This window comes from Carlito syrichta, unplaced genomic scaffold (assembly GCF_000164805.1).
Source record: "Carlito syrichta isolate Samal-C Ts95f unplaced genomic scaffold, Tarsius_syrichta-2.0.1 Scaffold305228, whole genome shotgun sequence".
NCBI classification, from domain to species: Eukaryota; Metazoa; Chordata; class Mammalia; order Primates; family Tarsiidae; genus Carlito; species Carlito syrichta.
This window is the reverse complement of record NW_007249324.1, coordinates 26,038-36,228: the sequence shown is the minus strand read 5'-3', so window position 1 is coordinate 36,228 and position 10,191 is coordinate 26,038. Positions and strand designations below refer to the sequence as shown.

At 41.9% G+C, this 10,191-nt stretch overlaps 1 protein-coding gene across 1 annotated transcript; it reads left to right on the top strand.

Annotated features, from left to right (window-relative positions):
• Positions 1–33: 33 nt before the first annotated feature.
• On the top strand, positions 34–9,543 carry LOC103263710 (transcription factor Sp4). Its single transcript, XM_008061382.2, has 4 exons — positions 34–258; positions 717–832; positions 1,343–2,897; positions 9,461–9,543. Exons 1-4 carry the CDS (start codon positions 252–254, stop codon positions 9,541–9,543), a joined length of 1,761 nt encoding a protein of 586 aa, XP_008059573.2. The 5' UTR covers positions 34–251.
• The last annotated feature ends 648 nt before the right edge of the window (positions 9,544–10,191 follow it).

The window sequence follows — 10,191 nt, the reverse complement described above, 5'->3', positions numbered from 1 at the left end:
CGCCGCCGCCCGCGCCGCGCGCCGCCGCTGTCAATCAAGGGCGAGTCAGCCGGGCTCGGGCGGAGAGAGGAGCTGCTACGCCACAGCCCAGCGGCGGCCATTCGCGGAAAAAGAGGCAGAGCCTGTGCCAGCTACAGCCTCCTCCGAGCCACCGCGGGCGGGCGGGACCGGCCTCTCCTCCCGCCTCGCCCCCACCCCCACCCACCTCTATCCCAGTGTCTCCGTCTGAGGGTTTGTCCTGTTAATGCGGGATGAGCGGTACGTATTCTCCACCCCCCTCGGTCTCCTTCACCGCCTCCCTCCCTCCCTCCCTCCCTCCTCAGACCCTGCTCGGTTCTCCCCCCTCCCCCGGGGCCGCTGAGATGCTTTAAGGGGAGGAGGAGAGGGAGGGAGGGAGGGAATCGGGGAGGGAAGGAGGGTTGTGTTTTGTCTTAATGTCTGAGCGAGAACAACCTCCTTCTGGGTGTTGCTCTGGAGCCGATGGGTCGGGTTTCAAACCACGTTTTGTGATATCCCCCTCCTCCCTTCCCTCCTTCTCCCCCACCCCCTGCCGGTGTGCGCGGATCGCGGGTTTATGGAGATTAATGTTCGGGGGGAGGGGGAAGAAGAGGAGAGAGGGAAGACGAATAATAATAATCCTAATAACCTGTTGTCGTGTGTGTGTGTGTGTGTGTGTGTGTGTGTGTGTGTGTGGTGGTGGGGGGGGTTTGTTGCAGATCAGAAGAAGGAGGAGGAGGAGGAGGCGGCAGCGGCAGCGGCGATGGCTACAGAAGGAGGGAAAACCTCTGAGCCAGAGAATAACAATAAAAAACCCAAAACCTCAGGCTCCCAGGTAAAAGCAAACATACAAAAAAAAAAAAACAAAACATCGCGACACATTAGGAGAGAGAGGGAGTTATGCCCTTTAAATGTCCAGAAATAACAGAATAAAGATGTTTATCCACTTAAAGCATCTTTCTGAGAGTGAGGAACTTAAATTGTAAATTCATGAAGATGACACATATTTGAGGGTAGGTATAATGTTTAAAATTACATCAGGAACTCAGACTGTAAGGAAACTGTGCGTGTGTTTTCCCAAGGGCATTTCGAGTTGAGGAAAATAACACTTTAAAAAGTTTGTTAGAAATTTCCTTTTATTTAAACTTTATTACAGATCTACTTCCTTATTCATATAATTCTTACCTGCTGTTGTTCATAGTCCTTTTTGACTTCTGCTGCTTCCTGAGTAAGTTCTGATAGTAGGACTGTCAAAATAAATAAATAATCCCCTCCCAACTAATGACCTCCACTAAATCCGCCCACTTTTTTTCCCCCCTTTCCTTTACCATCCCATTTTGGGTAGGACTCTCAGCCCTCTCCTCTGGCTTTACTGGCAGCTACTTGCAGCAAAATAGGGACTCCTGGTGAAAATCAAGCAACTGGACAGCAGCAGATTATCATAGATCCAAGCCAAGGATTGGTGCAACTTCAGAATCAACCACAACAGCTAGAACTGGTAACAACACAACTTGCTGGAAACGCTTGGCAACTTGTTGCCTCCACTCCTTCTGCTTCAAAAGAAAATAACGTTTCTCAACCAGCTTCTAGTTCTTCTAGTTCTTCCAGCAGTAATAACGGGAGTGCATCCCCTACAAAAACTAAATCAGGTAATTCTTCCACCCCTGGTCAATTTCAAGTCATACAAGTACAAAATCCAGGTGGTAGTGTACAGTACCAAGTGATTCCACAACTTCAGACAGTGGAAGGGCAGCAAATTCAAATCAATCCAACTAGTAGCTCATCTCTACAGGATTTGCAGGGTCAAATTCAGCTCATTTCTGCAGGTAATAATCAAGCTATACTCACAGCTGCTAACAGGACAGCTTCTGGGAATATACTTGCTCAGAACCTGGCAAATCAGACAGTTCCAGTCCAAATTAGACCTGGTGTTTCCATACCACTGCAATTACAGACCCTTCCTGGTACTCAGGCTCAAGTTGTAACCACCCTACCAATTAACATTGGAGGAGTAACTTTAGCTTTGCCAGTGATAAACAACGTGGCTGCTGGAGGAGGGACTGGCCAGGTTGGCCAGCCTGCTACTACTGCTGATAGTGGGACTTCCAATGGGAATCAGTTAGTTTCTACACCTACCACCACCACTGCTTCTGCCAGTACTATGCCGGAGTCGCCCTCCTCCTCCACTACCTGCACGACCACTGCTTCAACGTCTCTGACGAGCAGTGACACATTAGTGAGCTCAGCAGATGCAGGCCAGTATGCAAGCACATCAGCCAGTAGTTCTGAACGCACCATTGAAGAATCTCAGACACCTGCTGCTACTGAGTCTGAAGCCCAGAGCTCCAGTCAGCTTCAGCCCAATGGAATACAGAATGCACAGGATCAGTCCAATTCTCTTCAGCAGGTTCAAATTGTAGGCCAACCTATCTTACAGCAGATCCAGATCCAACAGCCTCAGCAACAGATTATTCAGGCTATTCCACCACAGTCATTTCAACTCCAGTCAGGGCAGACAATTCAGACCATCCAGCAGCAGCCTTTGCAGAACGTTCAACTTCAAGCAGTAAATCCGACTCAGGTGCTTATCAGGGCTCCAACTTTAACACCTTCAGGGCAGATCAGTTGGCAAACTGTACAAGTTCAGAATATTCAGAGTCTTTCAAATTTGCAAGTTCAGAATGCTGGGTTATCCCAACAATTAACCATCACCCCAGTGTCTTCAAGTGGTGGCACAACTCTTGCTCAGATTGCTCCTGTGGCTGTTGCTGGTGCCCCAATAACTCTGAATACTGCCCAGCTTGCTTCAGTGCCTAACCTTCAGACAGTGAGCGTTGCCAACCTGGGTGCTGCAGGCGTTCAAGTGCAGGGAGTTCCCGTTACAATCACTAGTGTTGCAGGTAAGTTATGACATCTTTCCTCTTTAAGTACCTTCTAAACAGTTTTTAATAATGGTCATTTATACTTTTCTTTGTTAATTCTGAGATTTGACATTGACCTTTAAACAGGTAATCATGAAAGAGTCAAAAACAGGAGTATTATACTAACAACTGTAACCCTGTGGTATCAGCATGGCATGTTCACTTTAGTAGATGTTAGTGTTAAGTTTATTTGTTAAAATTATTAGACTGTTTTTAAAAAGTATCTTTTCATGGAGGAAAAAATTCTGATTAGAATGGTAATTGTTTTGTAATTTAGAGATCATACATGAGTACACATGAACTCTTCAGAAAGTACTCTAGTTGAAGTGATATTTTTCTCATTGAGAGAATGTGTGTTTAGAATTGTGAATCTGTTGAAAATTTTAATTTTACTGTGTTAGTAGTAAGCCTAACTTTTTAAAGTTGGATGTTATTTCTCAAGCTTTAGCGTCTTGTCGCCGATGCTTTTGTGTTTTATCACTGGATTGTTTTAAACTAGATATTGATATAGTTGAAACAGACTTTTAAGTTGTAAATTGATTAACTTTTATGTCTACTTTTCTGCTAAAATCAGGATTTGCTCATGATTTTGAATTTATAACCCTTTATTTATAAAATTATATTCAAGTAAATGTTAGTTGTAAATATTTAGTGTGAGGTTGGTGGAAAGCAATTAAAAATGTAGATGGTAGACAAAAGAAAAACAAAAATGTAGATAGTAAAATGTCACTAATTTAAATTAATTGTGGTTATTTAAAAAACTAATTATAAAGGCAGTTGTTACTTGTTATGCATATAGATACTTGTAAAGTACTTGGAAAACTTGTCTTAAGTAGTTTAATCTTTTTTAGACTGGTCTTATTGTCTCTAATACCTTTTGTTTTCTAGTAGTTAAACACTCTTCTTTGATTCTGATTTGTGGCTTTAGAGCCTTTGATACTTTCAGATCTTGCTAAACATTTGTATTTTGACATTCTGAGATACATAAATCTTTTGAATGACCTCCTTGAAACAAGTTGCAGAAAAATTTTACTAGGGTTCCTTTTTTACAGTTAATTCCTAAAGTGGATATGTGTATATATCGTGTGTGTGTGTGTAAAACTGGAAATTGCCAGATAGAGCCTTCTGATTCAGGAGAGCCAAGATTATATTTTTTTATCTAAATACTCACTACTTCTAGAATAGCGCTCTCAGGCAGAACTTTCTGTGATGTTGGAAATGTTTTGTCTGTCCTATCCAGAATGTTAGCCATCTACATGTGGCTGTTAAGCGGATAAAATGTGGCTAGGAACTGAATTTTTAATTTTAATTTAAGTAGCCACATGTGGCTAGTAGTTTCCATATTGACAGCACAATTATCTGTCTAGTCAGCATTTTGGGTGTGGTGCTTTTCCCCCCAAAACTACTATAGCACAATTACATAAATGTTTCCCTGAATTACAATCCTATGGGGTTTTCTGTGTCAGAGTCACACTCTGTCACCCAGGCTGGAGTGCAGTGGCACGCTTACAGCCACCACAGCCTTGACCTACTGGGCTCAGGTGATCCTTCCACTTCTGCCTTCCCAGTAGTTGGAACCATAGACGCATACCACCATGTCCGGCTAATGTTTTTGATTTATTGTAGAGGCAAGGTCTCACCAAGTTGCCCAGGCTGGTCTCAAACCCATGGGCACAGGCAATCCTCTTGCCTCTACCTCTCAAAGTGCTGGGATTACAGGCTTAAGCCATGGCACCCAGTTGAATTACAGTCGTTAACTTGCTTTGTTCCTACTCTTTTTCTAAATCTATTGACTATAACTGGAGTATTTCAGAAAAGTGTTTTTGGTGTGTTTGAAATGACAGTTTGCATTGTCAAAGCAGAAGTTATTTCACTTCCATTTCATCTTGCTTATTAAGCATAAGTTAGTGAATTGTAGCTAATTAAGAGAATTGAGTAACTTACAATTTAGGTTAGAAATAATCAATTTTTCTGTTCTCTAGTATCTGTTACAATCCAGAGGTTTTCCCTTAGCCATTTTGAGGGTGAGCAAATGTTCTGGTCGCATAGATGCAGATTCACTTGAATGGTGCATTATAAGCGCTGGACCCAGCTACTGGAACTAAGTTTTGGGGTGTGGAATAATGGAATTTGCCTTTCAAAAAGACTTTTCAAGTGATTCTTAAATTCATTAAAGTTTGAGAATCAAGGGCGTGTCTAGTCATCAGCAGTAAACCAGAAGATTGAATATAGAAGCCATGTGGGTTTTGAGCTAGTTCAGAGAATGGATTTTGATTGCAAGTACAGCATTTTAGTTTTGATTCAACAAATATATATTGAGATGGATATTGTATGATGAGCACTCTAATAGATGTGGTTATCCCTTCATTTTCAGGGAAAATTTTTCACTTAAAGAATTTACTGCTGGGCTCAGTGGCTCAGCCAGTAATCCCAGCACTTTGGGAGGCTGAGGCGAGTGGATTGCCTGAGCTTGTGGGTTTGAGACCAGCCCGGGCAACTTGGCAAGGTTTCATCTCTACAATAAATACAAAATTAGCCAGGCGTGGTAGTGCACGCCGGTAGTTCTGGCTACATGGAAGGCTGAGGTGGAAGGATCGCCAGAGCCCAGCAGATCTACGCTGGGTTGCTGTGAGTGTTTCACTGCACTCTAGCCTGGGCGATAGAGTGAGACTCCAACTCAAAAAATAAAAACAGTTTACATGATTTTGGGGACTCCACTTAAGTATATGGGGAGGGCTGGGTGCGGTGGCTCAAGCCTATAATCCCAGCATGGGAGGCCAAGGTGGGAGGATTGAGCTCAGGGGCTCGAGACCAGTTTGGGCAACTTGCTGAGACCTTGTTTCCACAATAAATCAAAAAATTAACTGGGTGTGATAGCATGTGCCTGTAGTTCCAGCTACTTGGAAGGCTGAGGCAGAAGGATCACCTGAATCCAGCAGGTTTAGGCTGTGGTGGCCATGAGTGTGCCATGGCACTCCAATCTGGGCTACAGAGTGAGACTCCAACTCAAAAAAAAAAATGTGTATATGGGAAAATTTGGACTTTACATAGTTGGATTTTTTTCCTCGCTGAAACCAAAGATTTTAAATTTTGTTGATGTTGAGTCAATGTTCTAATAAATATCCTCAATTATTTTTAAAAGACAACTGTATTACAAAGACTAGAAATGTACCCTGATTTCTACAAGTCAATGCAGTTAACCTAGGCCTGGTTGTTTGTAGATTTTACCCCATTGCCTAGCATAGGAAGTGCTTGAGAAAAGCTTTTGGAATTAAGGTATAGAAAGTGGTGGAGAAAATAGCAGTTTGTAGTTGGGAACAATGCCTTGGAGTGGTTTTAAGGAAGCAAATGAAATACCTCTATTTTCATTTATTTCATTTGGCTTTGCATTTCTAGGATATTAAGAATGGGACACTTGATGCTTTGTAGTTGTAAGAAGGGGAGAAGAAGCAATGAGTGCCTTGTGAACACAAATGAGCCCTGAAGTTCAGATCTTTTACTTTGTGTCTCCATTCACTTTTTTTTTTTTTGAGTTGGAGTCTCACTCTGTTGGCCAGGCTCGAGTGCAGTGGCACACTCACGGCGGCCAAGCTGGAGTACAGTGGCACACTCACGGTCACCTCAGCCTTCCAAGTAACCTGCTGGGCTTAGGTGATCCTTCCACCTCAGCCTTCCAAGTAGCCAGAACTACAGGCACGCGCCACCACACCCAGCTAATTTTTTGATTTATTGTAGAGATGAGGTCTCGTCAAGTTGCCCAGGTTGGTCTCGAACCTGTGGGCTTAGGCAGTCCTCTCACTTCGGCCTCCCAAAGTGCTGGGATTATAGGCTTGAGCCACTGTGCCCGGCCTTTCATTCACTTTGAGTGCTTCCCTGGTTAGTTCATGTTGTTCCTCAGGAAAATGGTGTTGTTTAATTTGTGGGGAAAAGAACCGCTCTAAATACTTATGACAAGTGACACCAAGGCTTGGAAAAATTATAAGCTGTGACAGAATGCAATAGCTAGCTCAAGTGTAGGGGATTAAAATACTTTCTGCCATCTACCATCCTCATTTTACTCTTCAGGAGGTGAGAGAAATCTGGATGATGTGAACAGAAAAGGAATAAGATAATACAAGGCAAACCGAATAAAACCAGTTCTTGAAGTTGGGGAGCTTCATACTTAGTTTTATGAAATAAGAATGTTAATGGCAACCTGGAGAAACCTGTTTTCTTAATAATGTATTCAGCATAATGTGTTTCTGTGCTTGATCTCAGCTGAAAATCCTGGCTTTTAGGCTGAGCATTAGAATTGTAGTAGGAACTAATAAATACATGTATCTTCTGCATACTTTTTGTTTGTTTCCTTATTGGGATTCTCAGTTTGACTTTCTAAAATTTTTATTTTATCTTTTAATAGATTTAGGAGGTACAAATGCAGGTTTCTTTTTTGTTTCTTTTCTTTTCTTTTTCTTTCTTTTTTTTTTTAGTTGGAGTCTCACTCTGCCATCTAGGCTGGAGTGCAGCGGCATACTCATGGCCACAGTAGCCTAGACCTGCTGGGCTTAGGCAATCCTTCTGCTTCAGCCTTCTAAGTAACTGGAGCTACAGGTGTGCACCACCACACTCAGCTAAGTTTTTCAGACTGGTCTCGAACCCATGGGTTCAGGCATTCCTTTCGCCTCTGTCTCCCAAAGTGCTGGTATTACAGGCGTGAACCATCATGCCTGGCTGAAATGCAGGTTTCCTACATGCATATATTGATAGTGGTGAAGTCTGGACTTTTAGTGTACCCATCTCCCAAATAGTGTACATTGTACCCAGTAGGCAGTATTGCATCCCTTACCTCCCTCCCACCTTTAGTAGTCTCCATCATCTATTATTCCACTCTGTATGTTCCTGTATACCCATTGTTTAGCTCCTGCTTATAAGTGAGAACATGCTGAGTTTGACTTTGAAGGAAAGCAGAAACCTTATTCTAAGTTAAGCACAAAGATAAAAACTAATAGTACTTCTGGCTTAAGCAGCCTTCTTTATTTTAAGGAAATGGTGAGAGTGGAAGGTGTTTTGCACAAAAAGAACTATCAGTTTTTGGCATGCACAGTTGCTCATGCCTGTAATTCCATCCAGCACTTTGGGAGGCCAAGACCAAAGGATTGCCTGAGCCCAGGGTTTCAAGACCAGCCTGGGCAACATAGTGAGACTTCATCTCGGCAATAAATCAAAAAATTAGCTGGCTGTGGTGGCATGCGCCTGTAGCCCCAGTTCCTTGGAAGGCTGAAGTGGAAGCATCACCTGAGTCTGGCAGGTCAATGCTTGGTGACCGTGAGCAGGCCTTTATACTCTAGCCTGGGCGACAGAGCGTGACTCCAACTCAAAAAGAAAATAAAACAAAATTGGTTTGAGGTTTAATACAAACATGGTTTTCCTTTGCCATATGTGTTTTATTAATTTGGACTTCCCTACTAGGCATCTTAAAATGATGTCTGAGACTGGGTGCAGTGGCTCACGCCTATAATCCTGGCACTTTGGGAGGCCAAGGTGAGAGAATTGCCTGAGTCCGCAGGTTCTAGACCAGCCTGGGCAACTTGATGAGATCTCATCTCTACAATAAATAAAAAAATTAGCCGGGCATGGTGGTGTATGCCTGAAGTTCCAGCTACTTGGAAGGCTGAGGTGGAAGGATTGCCTGAGTCCAGCAGGGCAAGGCTTTGGTGGCCATAAGCGTGCCACTGCACTTCAGCCTGGGCGACAGAGTGAGACTCCAACTAAAAAAAAAAAAAAAGTAAATAAAAATAAAATAAAATGTCTGAATATATATCTGCACTCTTGTGTTTGGGTATTTCTTTTTTTAGAGGAGTCAGCTTTATTCCTGTAATTTTATTTCTTTAAAACCTCCTAATACTATTTGTTATAAGTTGGATTTCATTATGAGGAACTTACATCTTATTCTCCATACAGATGACTTACGGTCTGAACTACCAACCAAGTTGGTTTTACTCAGATGATTTTTTCATGTAAGATGAAAAGTACTCAATGTAGAGTACCACATTAGTTTTTTAAAAGGGCATTTTTTGAGAAGGATTTCAGGATAGAAAGAGGAGCAAGGGAAAATAGAGTTTTAATCACCTGCATTTCAAATTCTGAATCAGAGAGTATATAACAAGTAATATTACTTAAGGAAATTGGGGTAGATGTGAAAAAGGTTGAGAAAGTAAGAAAGGAAGTGTGATCCAGAAGGAAGATAGGGAATGGTGGTATGCATAGATCTTGTAAAATTGCATAGATTTACAAAATGATAGAATTTAGGTGGTGAGGATCTTGGAGATTATGGCTCAGCAGTTGTAACCTTTTGATATTGCTGCTAAAGGTTTTTTATTTTGTGTTTTTACTGTTTTCAGTAAAAGCAGTGTTTTTACTGTTTTCAGTGAAAGCAGAAATATGGGTCAGAGGTTCTGCAGTGCTGCATTAAGTACTTGGGGATGATACATTAAAGGTTGACAGTAAAAGGGTAACCTGGCCTGATATGAGACCATATACATATGTGTGCTCTTTTGCCCTAGGTTTGAGATCAGATTGGATGTTCATGATGCTTGTCATTTGGTACCTAGTGAATGAACAAATTGTGGCAAAGGAAACCTGTTGAACGACAAATTGCTTATATAAGTATGTGGTGAGCTGAAGGCTTAATGAACTTGTAGTTACTAAGGTAACTTAGGGATAATTGAGCCTCTTTCTCCCACCTTTATTCCTTAGCCCTATTTTAGAAATGAAAAAACTGAAGCCCAGAAAGATTGACTTTCTTATACTTTGTGACGAAGTAAGCACTAGAACCTTGTCTTCTGCTCCAAGTGCTGTATTTCTCGGTTTGTTACTCAAATCTTTGCTAGTAAATAAGTAAATGTAGGTGAAGTTTAGGAATCAAAGATAATATATTCTGCTGGAATTTGTCTCCTGGAAGATAGGCTGTCCCTGTCTTCACTGGATATTCTGCACTTGTGTATTAAATATGATATTGATGAAAAACAAAATTCTCTAGATTTCCTTGTTACTGAATTTGTTGTCAGGCTGAAGTGCAGTGCTCACTGTAGCCTTATACTCCTGGGCTCAAGCAATCCTCCTACCTTAGCCTCCGAGTAGATAGGATTACAGGCATACCACTACACCTGACTAATTTAAAACACACACACACACGTGTGTGTGTGTGTGTGTGTGTGTGTGTATTTTTTCTTTTTCTTTTATTTATTTATTTTTTTGAGTTGGAGTCTCACTCTGTCACCCAGACTGGAGTGCA